Below are 23,043 nucleotides of genomic sequence, written 5' to 3' on the forward strand. Positions count from 1 at the left end.
TTTTTTCTTTTCTCTTTCCTTCCAAGTATTTAATTAAACCAAATAGTGCACAATAAATACACACAGGTGTAAAGGGTAACAAGCAAAATGGATAACTGCTGGTTTCTTTTGTCATTTGCATCTTATTGCTACTAAGGAGCAATTAAAAACCAAGAATGCAGCTGTTTAAGACTTAAATAAGCAATTAGAGTTCAAAATCTTAACGAGGGAGATAACTAAAATGAAGCAGAAGTGTTTCTAGAGCAATAAGGGCTTCTTATTAAGCAATTGGGTTGGAAAAAAAACCTGCAGCCACTGCGGCCCTCCAGGAATGAATTTGCCCACCCCTGCCTTAGGCAATGAGCTGACTTTTGACCAGGTATGAATTTCTGCCTGCTCCCCTCTTCTAATAATTCATAAATAAAATGAAAAGGGAAATTGAATAAAAAATGTAATGCAATTTCAAACAGAAAGAACAGCAATAGTAAAACTGCCAATGCAAATGAATGTTTGCCTTTCTGACTTGGATTTGTGGATGATCTACTTCTTGTTATTATCTGTTTCGAAAACATTCAAATTATTCTCGTCTCAGGTAGGAATATCCTTTGTTAGATAAATGGATGTGTTTGCAAATTTTGAGGTAAATGTTTTGAAGTGGTCTCAGTAGTAACAATAATTGCAAAAATTGTTTCATATGGTGGACCAGTTGTCATTGCTCCATGGACCCGTGTATAATTCAAGGCTCAGTAACTCTGTGTGGACTTTATATGTTCTGCCTGTGTTCATGTGGATTTCTCCATGGGCCTTAGCTTCTCTTCACATCTCAAAAATGTGCAATTTGGGTTAATTGCCTCTATCACCCAGTGAAACTGTGTACACGATTATAGACACTTGTTCCAACCATGAGTAGTTTCTGCCTTAGAAAACAGATAGGTGGATTGAATAAAAGAACACACATTTCTACAAGCTAATAAAACTATACTTCTTAAACATTTTATATTAATTATTCCGTGCAAGTAACTCCATCTATCCATCCACTTATCTAATTCATGCAGCTCCTCCTAGTGGACCTTCAGGCCTGCTGTGAGATTCTGTATAATCACCTTACATTGTTCTAGATGCCTTACTTTATTGCTACACCAACAACTTACCGTCTTAATATATCTCAAAATATTGCCAAAGAGAGCATGGAGGCAGTTTGATTAGTGCTGCTGTTTTCTGCCTGTGTCTTCTAGCCTCCCTCCCACATCTCAAAGATGTGCAAGTCAGGGTGGCTGGTGATTTTAAATGGTCCATAAATGAGTGAGTGTGGACGTGTAAATGAGTGCGCTTTATGATAGGATTAGTGCCCCATTTAGTGTTCATTTTTGCTTTGAGTACAATGTTACCAGTTTAGGCACTGACTTTTGCAAACTTTCAACTGAATTAAAATGATAAAAAAGTGACTACCTATTGAAGAAAGTCCATATCCTGTCCTTCATTGTATAGCCATTACAAATTTTTGAAAAATAGTTTAAAACTGATTAAAATGCCGAAGCTCCAGTTCTAACAGGCATTATTAACCTTAACTAAACACCCCTTACTTTGGCCCAATAACTTACACTTTCTATCTTTTCTAGAATCATCTGTAATTGGTACCTGTTTACAAAATGAAACATTCAATTCAAAATATTAATTTAAAGGTCCTTCCCTCTAACAATCTGTGAAACAGGATATATTTTCTGAAGCTGACTTTCTCACTGTCCCACCCTCTGATGACATTAGTTTATCTTTAATCACTCTCTAGACTGCTCTGGTAGTTTAACTTACACTTATACTGTAATGTACCACTTACTTTGATGTGTTCTTACCCTTGGCCTACAGCAGACTGACTTCTAATGTTTTAAGTATGCACTGCCATTTTTTTAAAATGAGTACGGTATATAAAGAATTTTTTTAGCAAAGCACACCAGAGCAGGCTTTCTCATTATTCCCTACACTAGCACAAAGGATATCAAAATTGGGAGTTATTTTGGAAGATGGAGAGATATGTTCAGGTCAGAGCAATGCAGTGCAAACATTTTTAAAATGCATTACATATTTTCTTTTTTCTAAAGGAACAGGAGTGTGTACATGTATACATAAATTATACATTTAAACAAAATAAAAGCCAAGTACAAATATTTATTATTCCTTTGTGATGCTCCAAGGGGTTAAGGCTCCACAGGTGTGAAGAAATTTTGGGATGCCAAGCCAGTCATCCCTGTTTACTTCTTAAAACTGAACAAAAACACTACACAGTGACATCAAAATAAGAGACAGCTGTAATTAGCACTGGCTATCAAAGGGTTAACTTTATGTCCTCTTTGTATTGGGATCTCTCCATCTCTCAGCTCCCCTGGTTTATATCAGATGCCTCCATCCGCACAGTTGTGCCTTTATTCTCTGTGGGCCAGGAAGGGCGGCTGCTAAAGGAGAAAGGGAAGACGAGACTGTTAGCCGCCATGCCCCCTCCCAGTCTGCGATGGTATCATATGCCCAAAAACAGCCCACAGGATGACCATCTGATGCACATGCACGACGCTTTTTTCCAACAATACTTCTTGGAAAATTATTTTTGATTAAGTAGGCTTGACGTTAGATGAAAAAAAATACTGTACACACATTCAAATTGTTTACACAGGTCATTGTACAGATGTTCATTTGCATATGATTCTGGAAATGGTTAATTACTTAAGATAAAAATAAGAAATGCTTTATTGTAATTTATATTAATTATATTTTGTGGCATGTTCTTATCTGTAAAAAACTTTGGGTATTTAAAATTGTTTCAAGCTTTTACAGTACCATTTAAAAAGAGCTACAGCAGCAAAATTCATACTATGCAGACTACATTAGCCTTACATCTTCTAATGGTTGAATAACCTTGAATAAAGTGATAAGCTATTGAAAATAAATAAAAGTAACATTTGCATATAATATTGGATAGTGCTGGTAAAAGTCCTCTGAAACAGCAATTACTGAATCTCTTATCTCATCTTCAGAAAAACACTTTCCTGGTAAGGGTCGTGGCGACTGTAAATTCAACTGGTTCTTACATTAATGTAAAACATTAAAGTAAAAATTGATTTTCTAAATTTAGAATTTTTGGTAACTTATCTTTGAATTCGATATGAATATTTTTTCATATTTGTGGAATGGAAATAACTTATTTATCTAAAAAATCTATTTAAGAAATATACTCATCTCTCACAATAAATACAATAACATTCACCGAAAAGCCAAATAATTTTAAACCTAATCAAAGATATTAAAAAAAAAATTAAGACACTTTCAGGCATTTTATATACACTTACATTACATATACAGTATTAGCTGTGGAGGTTTTTGCTATTGACTGAATAATAGTAATTGTGTACTTCTTCTTTCAGTGGCTTCCATTAGGGCTCGCCACAGCAGATCATCTTTTTCTATATTATTATTATTAAAAATGTGTTGTTTGTGTAAAGATACTGTACAGTGCTGAGTTCAGTACAGAATCCTACTTACATTGTCTTCCATTCCTACAATTTACTGATTTGTTCCAAAAGCAGCTGAGCAGGTTGGGATGACTAGGGTGTTGTTGAAATAATTTTTTTGCTTTGCAACTCTTAATAAATGTCTGATATAGCCAACAGACAAAGTCAGCAGATTGTTGCAAGATAATCCCAAATTTGTAAAGATTATCAGACTGGATGCAGTTTCATCTTAAAAACAAAAAAGTTCCATTGCCCTCTCCTTACACCACTTAAATGCCCTCTTCAAAAAAAAATAAACTGGCCAAACAAATGCCTTAGTTAAAGTGATCAGCTGGAAGAAAGTAGTAAAAAAGGATATGCATTTAAGAGAACACTGGAGATCTGGGCTGGGTGAATATACTGTACTCATAAAATCATTTGTTGAAAGATTCTTATAACACAGGTAAATGTATATTAAATAGCACTTTAGTTCATCAAGAATATGCAAGGCTTCACCTGAGTTTATGCTTATCACACTTTGTACAGACACAAATTACAAACTTTGCAATATGGCACTACTTGAATGAAAACAGTAAACAGACCAGCAAACATGGAGGTGGATGCAAAAAAAGAAAAAGAAAATCATCAGTTACGATAAAGGAAATTAAATCTTTAAAACTGAAGGAAATTACCCTGTAAACTAAGAGCAGCAGCATATCATTTATCTCATTATAGGTTTCACTGCACTAGCCCAACATGTTGCCCCAAAGTCTGTTATTACATGAGACAAAACATCTGTATATCTGCTAAAAACAGTTAATGTGTTCTCTTTGTTTTTCATGCTTTCAGAAGTGATTTACATTAGAAAGATGGAAAATATTTAAAAAGATAACACAATTTCTTTTACTAAAATTACTGTTAAAATAATAATCTAAAAGCAGTTTTCTTCTTGTTCCTCAAGTAAAGGTAATGAGAATGAACAGCAGTCCAGCTTGACAATGACAATACTTGTAAATATTGAAATTATGTATTTCATTCATCAATAAACTGATGTGTACCTCTGTGTATTGCTAAAGTGTGCGACAGTACAAGCTCAACGTGTACAAAACAGTGAAAAATGAAAAAAAAAAATACAATGGTGCATGTTTTTAAACTGAAAAAAGAAATGCTTTTCTGGCTTACAGTCATGTAAAATTTCACTTTGCATTTCAGTACAAAACAGACAAATTGTATATACAATTCAATTTTCTTTCTATCAAAATTCTTTTATAAGAATATAATTTTGTTTGGTATAGAAAACATCTTTTTCAGTATATTTCTTAAATATCAACACATTTTTCATTCTTTTTCATACAATATTACAAAGTTAAACATGACCTTTCATCCTGATTTAAGATATGTAGCCATTTAGTTAACAGGAATCTGCAATATCTTCCAACTTTAACATTGTTTACGTGAACAGGAGGAATACAAGCATAACAAAATAAAGCTATCAAGAAGAAGAATTGCATAGAAGCATCGCTGAGCATGTAGACTTTGAGTTTTCTGAAATCTCGTCACCATTAACGTCAATAACATAAAAAAGGTGGCAATGTTTAAAATTAGGAAGAGGCGAATGTAGGATGCTGAAATTGAAGGGTCTGTGCTTTTTGCTGTGGCAATCATCTGGATGTCCTTATTCCTATATTTTTTCACAATTCCAACTCTTCTATCTTTGGCGTGTGGAAAGCCAGCATAATCCAAGAAGTCTCTAAAATTTGCTTCTCCTTCTTCTTGGTTTTCCTCATATATCCTTTTAGCAGCTTTCTGCCTTGCCTTATTCTCAGTAGCCTCCATTTGACTAAAGATGTCAGGTAGGCTATCCACCAGCCTATCTGTGATACTCCCTTTCCTAAGGTTTTTTGCCTTGATTTGCTTTTTGGAAAGAGAAAACATCTTCTCAATGACTTCTTCAGACTTCTTCTTGTCTGACAATTGCAAAAGACGTTCTGCAGTCTTTCTAAAATTGTCTGTGTTTAAAACACGGGCTAAAATCTGCTTCTCCAGCTGCTGAAAAACAGGCTTGGCATGCTGAAGATTTTGTTCAACCAGGCGCACATAGTTGCTGATTTCTGCAGACTGGGATTCTTTGACTCCTGCACTCTTCTCAAAAACAATCTTTTTGCGATCTGCGAGAACCATAGCAAATAGAGGTTTGCTAGTGAACTCTCCTGTAAGAAGGTACACAGTGTATGTGTGTTCTCCAATGGCTAAAAAAATATCTATTCGTTCTGTATTCCCACGAATACTAAAGCTCTCAACGTCTATATCTGGTCCAAAGAAAATATATGCTGTCCTGGTTATGGGGTTCCTCAGAGGCATGGTTACATTCACAAAATTAGATCCTTCGTATGGATAGCCTTGTGGGTAACTTTTGTACCCCAGATCACCTTTATCACTGTATCCATTGTCATCCATCCAGAACATTTTATACAAGTGATCATTATTCTTAATGAAAGCTCCATGTACCCCATCAATGAGAGTTTCTTCAAATGGAAGGTCTGTATTGTGAAAGAAGGAACTCATTGACAGAACTGGGCTATCTTCTTCTAAGTGAATGTGATCCACCAACAGTAATAATTGAGGGTTCAAAAGGAGCAGGTTTCTCTGGAAACTTTTTATCCTTAGATTAGGATTATATGCACCCGTTCCTTCTCCACGAATAAATACCATCCCATCCCTTTCTAAAGCAGCTAAAACTCTACCCTGTGAATTTCCTGCTATGCCGTGTTTATATTTGAGCCACTTGGAATTACAGGCCTCAGTAATTTGGCCTTCCCATGGCCCAAAACAGGTCTCAGAGACTGCTGGAGAAAACATTAGCACATTGTTGAGGAAGGTATATTTGGGTCCATATAGTGCTTCTGTGATGAATGGCACCCCATTGGGTGCAAATGTAAAAGAATTCTGATCAGGGTGTTCATGGCCAGCATTAAAATTGCGCCAACCTTTGACCCATTCCTTATATTTATTTTTATGCACAATGTCATATATTGCACGACCACCTAATTTTCCAGATTTGAATGACAAAAATGTATTGTTAGTGTTGGCTGGCAGTGCACTACCATAGGTCACAACACCCCAATCATCAAAATAATGTAATTTTGATATTCCAAAATTAGGTGGGGGCACTGGTGTTAAGCTTGCATCATACCTGCAAAAACATAAAAACATTTATAAAGGTTCAATATCAAAAAATGATGAACTTAATAATATCCTTATTTAACCTACATTTATACTACAAACTTCATTCTTGCAAGTTATTACTTTTTGAATATCCAAAACAGAATAGTTTTTTCATGCTGTATAAATATTAAGAGCCTACCTAAGGTTAGTATTTGATTCTAACAGGGAGTGCTTGGAGCTGCACAACACTGGAGCAGCCTTAACCTGGGAAATAAAATCTCTCCTCTCTCCCACACATACATTCAATACACACACATACACAAACTATCTGTAATTTCTTGTTAACATCCCCCCTCCCCCATACAATAGTTTGAGTGTCGCTAACAAATAAATATCAATTTACCTTTACCCAATAAAAATTAACAATGTAAGACCAAAATAAATGTTGGTACTTTGGTGATATGCCAAGAAATAAATCTGAGAACCTCTGCATTACGCTGAATGTCACTATGCAGGAAAAAAAAAAAAAAAACTTACCTTAAACTGAAATGAAAAATTCTTACTGGCCACTAGATGGCACACAACAGCCAAATTCTACCCAGGGTTATTTTACTTTGACTAAGATATCCATATTGCGGGACTTGTCATCAACACTTTATCAAGCATATGTGCCAGCTATTAAATTTAACTATGTTCATATTATTATTTGTATTGCACTTCCTATTGCTTTTTCTATTTTTAACCAATTATACCAGGCACTGTATGTAATCTTTACACACCAGGTAACATTACCGATACAGTAATTGTAAATTTTAAATTAATATTCCATTAATCATGATACAGTATGCTAAGATGTTGCAGAGTACAGCTTTGCTCTAAATATTTGACTCGTAACAGATTAGTTTTGCAGGGTAGAACTTAAGAAGAAATTGTATGTCACTGTAATTTATAAAATGCTAAAATTGTTCGTTTGGCTACAGGATAAAAATTAAGTAGGTCTTGGCATGACTGGAAGCTAGAAGAAACAATTCAGTCTATATCACAGGAATAGTTAAACATAAGTAACAAGACTGCACTGACCAGAGGAATTCTGTATGAAGTGTGCACCACCGCTGGCCCTTTCCTGCTTGTCCTGGCCCCTCTAGCACTCTGCTCTTACGGATTATCTGTGCCAGCCAGTTTCCACTGCCATTGCGCATTACATAGTTGTCCAGAAAAACCAGCTGACTCTCAGGACCATAGAACCAGTTGTAGTTAGAGTCTGCAATGGCAACACTTCTTTGAAAACCTGTTAATATGAAATATATAATAAATAAATCAGATGCAAATATACATTCATCTATCTATGTTGTCTATGCTGTCTCATAGCTTCAGAAACCTGTTTTTTATTCCAGGCCTGGTACCTGTCTGTGTACACTTAAGACTATTTTCTTTGCGACCACATAATTTTCCAAAAAATGTGCATTTCTCATTAATCAGCACCCCATACTTGCCTGGTATAATTAAGGGTCGAGTATCTAAATCTGAAGTATTAATGCCGCTACAGGGGTGGTTGCTGTCTTGTATTCAGTGCTGCCTGTACTTGCACAGGTTTTCTGTGACCCTTTAATGGAAATACTAATTTGTGCCAATTGTGAAAAAGGATGAATTTAGTTATAGGGTAATCTGCCAAAGGTCTTGGTTTTCAGTCAGAAGGAGGTTGATTTAGATGAAGGGGAGAAGGAGAAAAAGGCCCATAAAAGTCAAAGAAAGAGAAATCCAGCAAGGTAACTATGCTAGTACTTTATGATGGAATGTAAAACTAAACACCAAATGAATTTAAGCTGCCAGTATACGGTCTTATAAAACCTGCCAACTGTACCACACACTGACATATACATACTTCTAAATCAGTCCACTATACTGTACACCGGACTCTGTTATCCAGAACAAATTCTTGCACTCTTAACTTTATATATCTCAGTTAGCTGGTGTTAATTTGTGTTAGTAACAGTTTACCAACAGTTAGTTTGGGCTTTTATATTGATTGTAACGATTTCAATTGCCACTCAGAATTTACTCAAAAGAAAATGGTATTGCTTCTCAGGTGACAGAAAGGAAAATATTTTACAGTTTTTTCAGGTGTCTTTTCATATGTTAGCGATTATTAAATGATTTGGAATATCTATCATTTCATTGTAGTCATTCCTGATTTATATTTTCCACAGACTGCTTTTGCTATGAACACAGTGTGCCAGTTTTGGCAAAGAAGAGCAAACATTTGTGTTCCATATGAATCCTGTTAAGAGCATCCAGGGTTTTGGACAGAAAGACAGAAATAATGACTTTTAAGGATACTTTGCACCTACAGGTATACAATATTCATATCCCCATTATTCTTATACAGTTTGTGCAGGAGAGTTTATGCTGCTGCAACAAAATATGATGTCACTATCACAAAAGGATAGGTTCATACTAATATTATGGAATTTGTAGGGTGAGCAGCTATCATTAATACATCAGTAGAGCAGCTGTTTTGGCAATTTGAGCTTAAGAAAATCACTGTTTTTTCTCTGTTTCCTCTTTTTATAGGCATTCTTTTCTCATTACTCTGCAACCCATATTAAGATAATTAGCTTAAAAAATGAAGAAATTAATTATTCCAATTATTTTCATAAGAATAACTAACATACTGTATATGCCTTGCAAAAGATTACCTCACACACACTCTTTTTCAATACCTCAAGTACAATCTGAAATGTAGTCTTATGCTGACTAATGTAAAACTGTGTCAACGCTTTATAAATTAAATATAATGCTAATAAAGGAAGATGATTGTTTTAGCCAACACAGCTCATTAGTCGGGAAGGTATCTTGACAGTTTCAGGCGCTTGTGTCTGGGGTTCATATTTTAAGTTCTGTATACTTCACATGACTAGGGAGGTGCTCATTTGATAATCTTGCTTCCCTAATTTACAAATATGTTATCTTTAACCTACTCTAGACTTTGAAACAAAGGCAGAGGTTTAAGTGTATTTGCCATTCTATTATCAAAATCCATGCAATTCTGTTTAAATTATACAGAGTCCTACATCGTAAGATTACAGAGCACTTCATAGAAAGAAAAAAAAAGTCTTTTTAGATAAGATAATTTAAAAACAGTCCTTAAAGACTTTAAAGCTGTCTGAAAGATTAAAATCGATATGATTTCTTTAATTTTACACAAATTTTATAGGAGAATTCTACAGCTTTGAGCCACATACATAAAATGCCACTATAAACGTTTCCAACTTTGATTTTGGGATAACCAGCGCAAGTTAATATTGAGGGTGTACAAACAGATACATAATAAAAAAATGGACAAAAAATGAACAAGACTGGTATGTGCTTTAAATGCCAAAAGAACTATTTTTGAGATCAATATCATACTTCACAAGAAAAAGATACAGTTCTGATAACACTGGAACCATGTGAGGTAGGTAAGTATGTAAATAGCAAAACAGTAATAGTAGTAACTGAAGTTGCTTGAAAATGTTAATTTGGACCTTCTAAATGGACTTTTTCACATTGATATAAATGTACATTACTCCGAATTCCTATTTTGGTAATACAGTCTTATAAACAAGTGATCACGGATTCTACATCTGTTTTATAAGTAACATATAGCTGCACTTCCTCTGATGCATAAAAATTAATAACATGACCAAAGCTCTTAATCAATACACTAAAAAAACAAACAAATTTAAAAAAAAATCAAGAAACAAAAATGAAAACCTATGGGATATCTGACATTATTATTTCAAAGTGAGAACTGAAAATTCCCAATAACATTCAGTATATCCTACTGCTGAGATATGAACCAAAGCATTCAAGAGCACCCACCATGCACTCTGAAGACAGTGTCCTCTGCTCAACTCCAGAAAATAATTAACCATATCAAATACCAGCTGATGTTCAGTATAAAATCCAGAATATCTGCTTTGAGGAATCTAGCACTGTAAAGCCTCAATTATCCATTAAGGGACCAAGGCTGTGACGGATAAGAGAAAAGACGGATAACAGAACAGCTACTTTAAAAATGATATACAGTAGCTTAGTTTAGTGAATAGTCATTTATTTACAAAACAAAATTATATTAACAATATATAATATACAGTAGTATTAACAAAATTAATCAATTCATATAATATTTTTAACAACCAGTGTAATAAGCAAACCCAACTCAGAGTTACTTGAGTTTTACTTGGAGTCTTCGTTCCGTAACAAATGGTGCCCTGTGTTATACTCCATTATCTGGGTGATGGAGCACACCTCCAAAACAGTAAAAGAAAGCTTTCTCTATCAATTTATCTCCTGCCACTTATGTTCTGTCTTTCTCTATACCACAAATACTCCTGTTTATTGTCTCCTGTCTCCGTATTCAAAACTTCCTTTGCCTGCACCTTCCTGTCTGTCTCTTCCAGAACAGAAGCCCTTCACCCAGTCCATTCACTTACAGCATTCATTCCACTCTTTCTGCTCCCCAACAGCACAACACAAGCTGCCTGCACGTCACAATATATTAACAAAACATTTTATAACAGAATTTAAAAAGAAAATTACAATGCAGGAGAACATTAACATTAATACAGTATAAAATTACCATCAGTGGTTTCCATTTTCAACACATTTTTCAATTTTGTTGGCATCACACTTTATATTGTTTACTGTTGTTCTTTCTGCTCCATAAATTGAAGCAATACTTGAAGTACTTTCATCGTTTCGTAAACGGTTTAATAATTTCAATTTTTTGTGACAATTCCAACACCACACGCATATGTTTATCATCCATAACAATTGTAAGGGAAGGCTGGCAGTTTATCCCAGCCGGGACGCCCCATTAACGAAAGGATGGGGGAAGGCAGATTATCAAGGACACTGCCTTCTCCAGGACGATAGATGGCAGCTTCCCTGGACTGCAGTGGTGCCCCGGATGCCCGCAGGGCTCTATAGGACTTGGAGTTTGGCAACACAGCCCTGCTGGGTACCGTGGGTGCTTCCAGGAGACACTGCAGGGAGACTGGGGATTCCCCACTGTTTACATAGCCCAGAAGTACTTCAAAGTCACAGGGACGGAAGTACTCCAAGGCTGAAGAAGTTAGAAGTTCTCCATCTGACCCGTGGACAGAAGCACTTCCAGGTCAAGATCTATAAAAAGGACTACTGGAGACCCAGCAAGCGAGCCGGAGTTGGAAGGAGTAGGACAGAGCTTGCTGGGAGGTGTGGAGGAAAGAGTATTGGGTAGATTTATTGTTTATTTACTTGTTTATGGTGGCTGTAGTGCTTAAAAGGCCCTTTGAAAAAGGAAAAACAGGGCGACAGCGACCCTTGGCGTTCACAAAATGTATAATAGATTAACTGCAACAAAAGAGAAAAGCTATGAAAAGCAATTAAAACTGAAGGTACATAATTGACACTGTGATTTCAAAATGTAGCATAATATCCGGTATTGGTGAAAAACACTACGCACTAGCAGAAGGGAGAGTTGTTCCAAAATGCACACAAAGCAGTAGGTAGGTAGGCGCTGGTGTGTGCAATGTTTTTTTTTCCTGACAGTTAACAGAGACTGACGGTTAATCAAGGTTTTACTTTATTTACTATTTTAACAAGATCTGGTTCCATGCAGTGCCATTTTTCAAAGCCAAATGAGTATATCTATCATGAGTATGATTCAAGTCTGCCTGAATTTGCAAGAACACTGACTAATCTCAAACAAAAGATAAAAATGAAACTTGAAAAAGGTCAATAATTAGCTCCCACTTTAAGATTAAGATTAGGTTTCTTTGAGACTGAGTCAAGACTGCCTGGTTGAGACCATTATGAAATGAAAATAGCATTACAGTGTCTATGTAAAATTTTGCATGTAGTTGTTTCATATAAAAGAAAATAGATACCTACTGTTCTGCCCCACATCTTGATAGTTGAGACTGTCATTTGTTGAACTGTGCTCCCCCTTCATCTTGTCATTTATTAACACACCAGTCAGTCACGTCCCACACTCACAGTGGTGCTATAAAAGTTTATGAAACTCACGTAAAGCACGTAGGTTCCAAAATAAACATTTGAATACAATACACCCCATGTGTCTCACATAGGCACCCCTTTATCTTTTGTTTCGGTCACATTCAAAACGTATCTTTAGGGTATATAAACCCCTGGGTCTGGTTAGTTTTGGTACGCAGCAATATGAACCTTTGTCTACATGCTGCTCTTTGTCTTGATCCAACCATGGAAATCACTCGCCTTGTGTCTTTTAAAGCTTTATTGTTTTATGTATACATTCTGCTATGTATTGCTTTGTAAATCAATCTTTATTGTCTTTGATTGTACACCTGTATATACCTCTATGTTTCTTTTGTATATATTTCAGTTTACAACGAGGTACGTCCAGTAAAAGCCTCGCTCACCCCTTGTCGTTGTTTTATGTGGATGTGCCAAGTTGTTTAAGCTCTCTGCGGCCACGTTGGATGGACAACATGGAGTGAGGCAGAAAACCTACGTTTATTTAACCCCAAACACTGAACCACAACAGCTGTAGCTTTACATTACTATTTTCTTAAGGAAAGTGTAATTTGAGTCTCTGGGAACTGATCTACAGTAACTTTGCTTCAGTTTATAGATTTTTATTTTCTGTTTTACCTGAAAATTGTTCTGAAAAAAAGATAAATACTAATATAGACAAGTCATGTCACAGAAATTTCTAAATAGCTCCCTTCAAGTTTCTCTTCCAAAACTAAATTTCATGAATACAAAATAATGCTGAGATGACTGATCTATTCATATACTATATACTAGGATCACATCCTCTCTTTATCGAAATAAAGAAAACAGGATGCTGACCTACTTTCACAGTTCTGTTTTTTTTTATTCTGTCATCTAGTTTCAATTATTCCAAAAATAAAAGTTGTGAAAAAAGCATGTTTGACTGTCTGGCAGATTCTTTAAATGAGCCCAGTGGAAGCATAGATTAATAGATGCAAGTAATGAGCATCACTGGAGTTTCCTCGGAATCTAAAAAAAAACAACAACTCTGTTAACACTAGAATTACCAGAGCCTACGAAAAAACTCGTAAATCCGTCCCACCTTAAATCGCGTCTTAGATCCGTTTGCACCTCTCCGCCAGAGTCCTTTGTCATCTAAATGTGCTGATAAACAAAAGCTACTAGCAGCCAGCTATTCCATCCCCCCACCGACTTAGAACGAATTTCTCCCAACCCAAGCCTTGCCTTGATTTGATTATGTGGGATTGAAGTGGAGTTTTAGAGTGGAAATAATATAGTGTTATTTGGAATACACGCATTTCATGTGTGTTCTGTTCCGTTCAGTAGTCTGTGCAAACACATTTTTAAAACAGAAACGTTTTTCATATTCTAATAGTAAATGACAAAATGTAGGCATAAACTATATAACGTATGAAGCCTGATGTCCATATATCAAAGAAACACTTTCACAAAAGGTACAAATAAGAGAACACGTGCGCTGTTATTCAAAAATATAACTGCACAAAAAAAAAAGCCGCATTACCATGCCACATTGACACTCTTACTGCAACTGCCGCGGTGGCGTAATGGTATCAGCTTCTAACTGGGAATCAGAGGGTGGCGAGTTCGATCCCGCACGGCTCCACTTCGAGAAGTGAACTGCTGTTATTCTTACAATTTTAGAATAACAACATAAATTTGATTTCAGTCTGTAACAGCCGGTGTAACTTATGATACTGGTAAAGGTTAGCTTTTTTTTTTTTTTTTAATTCACTTTTCATTCTCGCAGTCGCATTCAGAATCAATCCATACAACCCCATCTGACATAAAGACGCGCTATAGGTCTGCAGTGTACCACGATGCATACTACCGCCCAAAAAAAAAGGGTTCTGACACACAAACGCTGGCGAAGCAGCCTTCTTCGTATCTCACCGTCACTTGAAATCAGCAGTTCTTAGCATTGCACCACGCAAGCTGTTGTATCAACCACTAACTGTAACTTGCTTTCTTTATTCTTCGGTTATAGTCTTGAATAAAAGTACACTTTTATTTATGTGAAAACAGCTGTGTCAGATGGGGTTGTATGGATTGATAAGCAGCTAAGAACTGCTGATTTCAAGTGACGGTGAGATACGATGAAGGCTGCTTCGCCAGCGTTTGTGTGTCAGAACCCTTTTTTTTTGGGCGGTAGTATGCATCGTGGTACACTGCAGACCTATAGCGCGTCTTTATGTCAGATGGGGTTGTATGGATTGATTCTGAATGCGACTGCGAGAATGAAAAGTGAATTAAAAAAAAAAAAAAAAAAAAGCTAACCTTTACCAGTATCATAAGTTACACCGGCTGTTACAGACTGAAATCAAATTTATGTTGTTATTCTAAAATTGTAAGAATAAGAGCAGTTCACTTCTCGAAGTGGAGCCGTGCGGGATCGAACTCGCCACCCTCTGATTCCCAGTCAGAAGCTGATACCATTACGCCACCATGGCGGTTGCAGTAAGAGTGTCAATGTGGCATGGTAATGCGGCTTTTTTTTTTGTGCAGTTATATTTTTGAATAACAGCGCACGTGTTCTCTTATTTGTACCTTTTGTGAAAGTGTTTCTTTGATATATGGACTTCAGGCTTCATACGTTATATAGTTTATGCCTACATTTTGTCATTTACTATTAGAATATGAAAAACGTTTCTGTTTTAAAAATGTGTTTGCACAGACTACTGAACGGAACAGAACACACATGAAATGCGTGTATTCCAAATAACACTATATTATTTCCACTCTAAAACTCCACTTCAATCCCACATAATCAAATCAAGGCAAGGCTTGAGCTAGGAGAAATTCGTTCTAAGTCGGTGGGGGGATGGAATAGCTGGCTGCTAGTAGCTTTTGTTTATCAGCACATTTAGATGACAAAGGACTCTGGCGGAGAGGTGCAAACGGATCTAAGACGCGATTTAAGGTGGGACGGATTTACGAGTTTTTTCGTAGGCTTTGGTAATTCTAGTGTTAATGCTGTGATATGCTAGAAGACAGCAGTTCTCACCAGAACAACATCATACCATTCAACAATCCATTTTAACACCTTGAGTACAATTCAGGAGCCAAGCTTGGATAAAGTATATGTCTACTGCAGCCATCAATCCACTGTCAGACTCCCAAATCCAGTTCACAGTTGGTGTGCATGGGCAACAATACCCATGCTAATATGATAAGTAAAAGAAACAACTGGAAAAACTAAACCTGCAAACAGGTGTTAATAAATAAGTACAAAGAACACCTGGAAAAGCTGAATAAAAATCACAATGATGATAATGAAAATCTTAAAAACAAAGTTAAAAACACTAAAGTATCCCCACTTAACATATAAAAATGTTTGCGGCCACCTGGACACCCAGGACTAAACTTGAGAACCACTGACTAAAGTATGCTTTTCTTGCAGAATTCCCATATTACAAGGCAATCATTATCCTTTCATTTGATCTTAAAACTGCTTTGTTAAAGCACACTAAATTCAAAACATGTGCAGATCATTACTTAGATGCACTCCATTGTAGAATTAATGTCTATACACCACCTACGAGGGATGGTCAAAAAGTTTCTGCACTTCAATATTTTTGTTGGAGACGGTGAAGGTGGTAGTAGTAGTAATTAAGCATTAAAAAGTTGGTACGACGCTGGGAAAATTGCATCGCAAACAAAGGTGACTATGTAGAAAAGTGATGTAATTTGTTTTTGAAATTCTTAATAAATAGAATTAACAAAAAAGTGCAGAAACTTTTTGAACATTCCTCGTAGTTTGCTTTCTTTCTGACTACATTACTTGTGATGTTGTCAGTGTGTAAATGTACAATGAAGATGCTACTGGATTTTGGCTTCTTCACGCAACATTACTAGCATATATGCAGTGATGTTAAATGGTTTCTGGTATTACAGAGTTATGGACTGATTAAGTTTTAGAAAAAAATAATCCAATGATGCATTTTGAAATGATGCTTTGGCTGAAGAGGAAATACTTCTTGTGAATAGAATTTCGTTTATAAAAGCTTAATATTTAGTCAGGAGTCCAGAAATACTATGAAAGGGAGAAAAAGAGAGAGAGATTTGTACTCCAGTCTTAGGTTACTCTTTTCTTTAAAAAGCTACCTGACAATGCAATGCACGTTACTTTTAATGCATTACATCTAACGCTGGTCTTGGTCTGAAGAAACTATTTAGACATGCAACTCAGGTGCAATCTCATAAGATGGCATGCATGTGAGGGACAAATTTGTGTGGACTAGACCTTGGTAATGGAAACTAACTCTTAGGACACTGAACATTATTTCAGTGGTGTGATATTGCAAAGTATTGGCTCGATATAATGTAGAACAGTAACAGAGGTGCTGCTCTGCTGATGACTCATGAAAGTCTGCTGTATTGTTTCAATTGTTTTTGTTTGTTGTTTATTTTAGTAGTATTAGAATGGATTCATCACAGGAGATGAGATTAGATATTCATATGCTGCACTGTTAGTTATAAAATGACATATTGATTTGAGTGATATTAACAAAGAAATACCTAAAGAGTTACTGAATTCTGAGAAGCGGAAGCAACAGCAATGGTGGAGACACCTGCGATCCCAACACAGAAGAGGTAAGCAGGGTGTACAAGAAGTTTCAGGTATGGAAAACAACGCCCCCACTCCATACTACTTTATTTGCCAACGTGTGGTCTTTGTGAAGTAGAAATCAACAAGCTCACTGTTAATGCATGTTGTATGCAAGAACATGGAGATGCCTGTGTATTTCACAGAGATGTGGTTATCTGAGAATGTATCAAACAAAGTCCTCTAATTGAATGGCTTTCAGGGATTGGTTTATTCAGATCCGATAATATCTGGTAAATCTACTGGAGGAGGGCTGTGCTTTTATATTAATCAGCTAAAGTGATTACTTATGTGGGTGAAATGTAAAACATGCTCAGAAGATATTGAACTGCTGTGTGTCTCTCTGCACCCACATTATCTTGCAAGCGATTTCAGACGAACCTATGTGGTGGCGGTGTATATGAGCCTTGGGCAGCTAACAAAGCTTTTGTGTCACAGATAATTTATCAGTGCAAAAGCAAATTGAGAAACCAGAAAAGAATGTCCCTGATGCTCACAAATTCATCTTCAACTATACGTGTCATATTGACAGCCTACTGACTTTTTCACTCCGTACCTGGTTTGGGGGACTGTCTATGACTAATAAAAATAGAACATGAAAATAACCCATTCTGATCTCTGTGGACTATTACAACTAGGGCTTTAAGAAATGTATAACAAAAAAGCATGAAAAAAGCAGATAAAATTGTAAAAGAACAGACACATTGTTTAAGTAACTGTTTCCAAATTTTACCTTCTGGGAGAAGATATTTGCTGCCAAAATTTAAAACAAACAGAAGTAGAAATAGTTTTATGCCAAAGGTAATGAAACGTTTAAATAAGTCAAATTCAACTTTAACAGAACATTCAACTTTATAGAACTTTTTTATGCATGAAACTATGTCGTTAATTTGTATTTAATTGCATGCCTTGTATGTAGTAAGTAATGTGCTCTTATATGTTGCTGACTAGATCAAAGTAAATTTCTACTTGTGGATAATAAAGATACACTAACTGTCATATCATCTGTGGAAAGAGGTTTAATTTGAATAGCTAGGGCTTCTTGCCTCTTAACTGCTTTGAAAGTACTTCAAGGTACTAGCTCTTTGTTTTAACATCTCTTGGTTTTAGTCTGGTGTGAAATGATAGGTTTTAGCAGGTTTTAGCATTGTTGTACACCGTTCATTCTACTTATGGATAGTACTGTTCTAATTTTTTTTTAATCATTCTGATGTTCTGATGATAACATCACCTTGGCGCTATTTTGGATTGTTGTTTGAAGTGGGCACCACTACTTTGTGCTATTTTTAGACTGCCAAAGCATGCCTTGTACCAATGTATTTTCCCAGTCACATGATTAAATATAACTGTGGCTCCTGCTGTCAGCCTGTAGTCCCTATTTAAAATGGTGTCACACATATCCAAACATCTCCTCTTTGGACTGAACAACTCTCCATAACAAACTATTTTTTCTCTCTCTTTCCAGTATTAAAGGTAGCCAAAAATCACTTCCAAGAAGATATTTGTGAGGGGACCCCAACTTTTGCATTATAGGCTTTGATACTCATTTTGATACTCATCTTTATGATATGTCATATGACCCTTTCCCATGTCCCTTGACTTACATTTTGCCTATCCTTCATGGTGCTTTCATCTCCTGGTCCTTCCTTTTCACGAACGCTTATGACACTCTCTCACTACAGAGTGTCCATAACATGAGAAAATGTGAACATGAGATTGACAAAAGGAATGGTGCAGAATTTACAGTTTTGCAGCTGTTGAACCAACAGTGCTGAAGAATTAACTAAATCTTTGTAAGATGCTGTGAATTTACCAGTTTACTTTTCCATACTAAACAAAAAAAAAATAGCTCACTGGTAAATTCATATGAATTAAATTCTTTTGCACATACACCAGGCGTGGATCACTGATCAGAGAAACAGGCATATGCTGTTAGCCCAGGAAGTCCTGAGAACTTCCCAGGTCAAGGTGGACACTACTGCTGGAGATAGAGAAGCTTGAGTCACCTTGCTCAGTAAACTTTGGAAGGAACAATGTAAAACATGGATTTTAGGAGCCCCAGGCCCCTCCTGGACCCAGTGACCATCAGAGGTGACTGTGTGCAGAGGGTGCAGACCTATAAATACCTGGGAGTGCAGCTGGATGATAAATTGGACTGGACTGCCAATACTGATTCTCTGTGCAAGAGAGGACAGAGTCGGCTATACTTCCTTAGAAGACTGGCGTCCTTCAACATCTGCAATAAGATGCTGCAGATGTTCTATCAGATGGTTGTGGCGAGTGCCCTCTTCTACGCCATGGTGTGCTGGGGAGGCAGCATTAAGAAGAAGGACGCCTCACGCCTGGACAAACTGGTGAGGAAAGCAGGCTCTATTGTAAGCATGGAGCTGGACAGTTTGACATCCGTGGCAGACTGACGGGTGCTCAGCAGGCTCCTATCAATTATGGAGAATCCACTGCATCCACTAAACAGTGTCATCTCCAGACAGAGGAGCAGCTTCAGCGACAGACTGCTGTCACTGTCCTGCTCCACTGACAGACTGAGGAGATCGTTCGTCCCCCAAACTATGCGACTCTTCAATTCCATTCAAATGTTAACATTATTCAAAGTTATTTTCTATTTTTACCTGCATTTTTATTACTCTTTAATTTAAAATTGTTTTTTGTATCAGTATGCTGCTGCTTTAGTATGTGAATTTCCCCTTGGGATTAATAAAGTATCTATCTATCTATCTATCTATCTATCTATCTATCTATCTATCTATCTATCTATCTATCTATCTATCTATCTATCTATCTATCTATCTATCTATCTATCTATCTATCTATCAGTGAATGAACACATGTACACTCATTTAAATATTTACATTTAGAAATTAATTCACCTAATATGCATGCCCTCAGAATGTAAAGGGAAACCATAGCACTAGCAGAAAACCCACTTAGACAAGAAGAGAATGAAGAGATTCCACACAAATGGTTACTGGGCCAGGAACCAAACCTACATTACTGGGATTTACCATTACTGTAATGAGTTTTCCAATTTATATTTTATACACAGGAATTGCTTACATGAATGCACTTGCTAGAAAAGAGTTTCATATGTCATAGTTTGCCATACAGTATGTTTGTTAGAACCAGATTACATTTTCTGCACCATTATTCATTATTTTTGTCTTTATTTTTCTGCACCACAACCAAAATAATGATTCTGAGAGGCAAAGGAAGAATCTCTTACAACATATTATTATAAGAGGTCTAAATGTGAATAAGATTTGACATCAAAAGTAAATTTACACAGTGACAGAATGTTCTGTAAAATATATTGCAATTTAACGCTGAATAGTGAATTATAATTAAAAAAATGTTTTAATTAACACATCCCAAAATGGGTAAGCAATTCCCACAACAAAATAAAAACTAAGCAATAGGTAAACCAACTGGTATAGATAGTATTACTCTATAAAAAATAGTTACCTGGAAGGATTGTCCTATACATGAAGGCAAAGTGCTTCTTAATCCATACATGATCAAAGTGACTAATGTCAAAGTGTCTCTTGACAAGAAACATGTACTGAAATAGGGATCTTGTTGTATATGTGCCATATGCCACCCCTTCATACAAGGATCCATCTGCAATTTCACGAAGGAGTACAAGCGACTTCTCCATTATTGACAAAACTTGCTTTGTCCATAAATAGGCTTCTTGAAGATAACCTGGTATAAAAGAGACATCACAACCAAATTAATTAGTGCAACACTTAAAACAGAATTTTGATGGACATAGTCAAATGCAGTAAGAATATGTAATCAAATTTAATGATTTTAATACTTTTTTGCTTGGCTTTTCTCTACATTCATAATGGCTAACACGGTACAACAACCTAGTACTATGGTTTGACTGTCAAATTTAATTGTTTAACATAGTTTTTTCTCAATAAAGTAACAGAGCATAATCGTTTAATTTGCTATGCATGTTACAGGGAAAATTAATGATACTTTAAACACTTCATATATCAGTTTTAATGTAGAATTTGAACTTATGGTAAGCAATATATGGCAAGTGTCAGACTTTGGTTATGGCTCATTTTTTCTTCATTTACCCCAGTCCCTCCTCTCTTTTGCTCTGTCTTTGTCTCTGGATAGCAAAGGCAAGGTAAAAAAAATTGTCCTGAAAAGCATTTTAGGACAACCCTCACCTTGAAATGGAGTACATGAATAAAGAGTTGTTTATTGCTGGGAATTTAACAGGATGTTCTTTTGGATGATGATAATATTTGATGATATATGGTATAGTCACATGAATAGAGACTAAATAAAAACTAAAATCTAAGTAATGATGTTGGAAAATATAAATCTCTAGGAGTTTTAAGGACAAAAGACTGCCCAGCCCATCTGAGCACTGTACATTATTTAAATATGATTCAAAATTATCTAGGTAACATGAAACATCCTACAGGATTCAATGCTACCGGTATCATCAAAGGCAAAGGATATTTGTAATTGGAAAAAATATATATATAAATATTAAGGATTGTCTAATACTTGTATCCAGGAACACAGTCATAAACATTGCTGATTATTTGCTGGTTCGCGGATTTCTGAGGACAATGGGTCTTTTAATTTCTGGTACATGCTTCCTCAGTTGGTTTGCCCAGTTGATTTCATACAAGGGACGCTATTGGCAGATGGCTGAGAAGAAACCCAACTTACTTTCTCTATCTCTCTCTTGCGCTGACTTTCTCTGATCCTGACGTAGGGGGTGTGAGCAGGGGGGCTGTTCGCACACCTAGACGATACGGACGCTCGTCTAAAAATGCTGAAAGATTATCTTCACGTTGCTACCTTCTGTGTGCAGCTGCTTCCTGAAGCGACATGCTGCACGGTGCTTCGCATACTTAAAAGCTCAAAGGGCACGTATTGATTTTTGACTTTGTTTTTCTCTGTCTCTCTCTCTCTCTCCCTGCTCCTGACGGAGGGGGTGTGAGCTGCCGCCTTCAACAGCTTTGTACCGGCGGTGCTTCGCATACTTAAAAGGCAAACAGCCCTATTGATTTGTTTGCTTTCCTCTCTGTTTCCTTTGAAGAGGAAGATATGTTTGCATTCTTTTAATTGTGAGACAGAACTGTCATCTCTGTCTTGTCATGGAGCACAGTTTAAACTTTTGAAAAAGAGACAAATGTTTGTTTGCAGTGTTTGAATAACGTTCCTGTCTCTCTACAACCTCCTGTGTTTCTGCGCAAATCTGTGACCCAAGCATGATAATATAAAAATAACCATATAAACATATGGTTTCTACTTCACGGATTTTCTTATTTCGCAGGTGGCTCTGGAACGCAACCCCCGTGATGGAGGAGGGATTACTGTAGCCATGATTATCAAGATAAAACTGAAAGCATCTGTTAATTACTACAATATAAAGGTAAAATTTGTGGTATGATTCTTAATTGCAAAAAAACCCAATAACGATTTAGTTCTGAAACCATACGGAGATCTAGATTTTTTGCTTGACCTGCAAGGCTAGATGATTAAGTTTTTTCCCTAAAGTCCTAATTTTTTAACACAGTCAATAAGTGAAGTTTCTTTTCTTTCCCTCATTTAGTTTAAGGAACTACCTGCTCATCCATTCTGTAATGATAGTAAGACCATTAATCCTGGGGTCATGAGCCTTGTGGTTATCTGCCATTACAGGTACGTAGAGCTGTCATCTGCATAGCTATGGAATGTTAATTTATATTTAAAAATAATCTCACCTAATAGGTGCATGTATAGTGAGAA

At 36.2% G+C, this 23,043-nt stretch overlaps 1 protein-coding gene across 2 annotated transcripts in view; it reads right to left on the reverse strand.

Moving 5' to 3' along the window:
* Positions 1-2,124: 2,124 nt before the first annotated feature.
* Positions 2,125-23,043, reverse strand: part of dse (dermatan sulfate epimerase) — a 71,202-nt gene continuing 50,283 nt past the window's right edge. For both annotated transcript variants that reach the window (XM_028797569.2, XM_028797570.2), the window contains 3 exons: positions 20,743-20,982; positions 7,701-7,908; positions 2,125-6,648 (listed from right to left, as the gene is read on the reverse strand). In XM_028797569.2, coding sequence (XP_028653402.1) covers positions 4,896-6,648; positions 7,701-7,908; positions 20,743-20,982 — 2,201 coding nt within the window. In that variant the 3' untranslated portion in view covers positions 2,125-4,895. The remainder of the gene's footprint in view (positions 6,649-7,700; positions 7,909-20,742; positions 20,983-23,043) is intronic.

This window comes from Erpetoichthys calabaricus, chromosome 3, assembly GCF_900747795.2.
Source record: "Erpetoichthys calabaricus chromosome 3, fErpCal1.3, whole genome shotgun sequence".
NCBI classification, from domain to species: domain Eukaryota; kingdom Metazoa; phylum Chordata; class Cladistia; order Polypteriformes; family Polypteridae; genus Erpetoichthys; species Erpetoichthys calabaricus.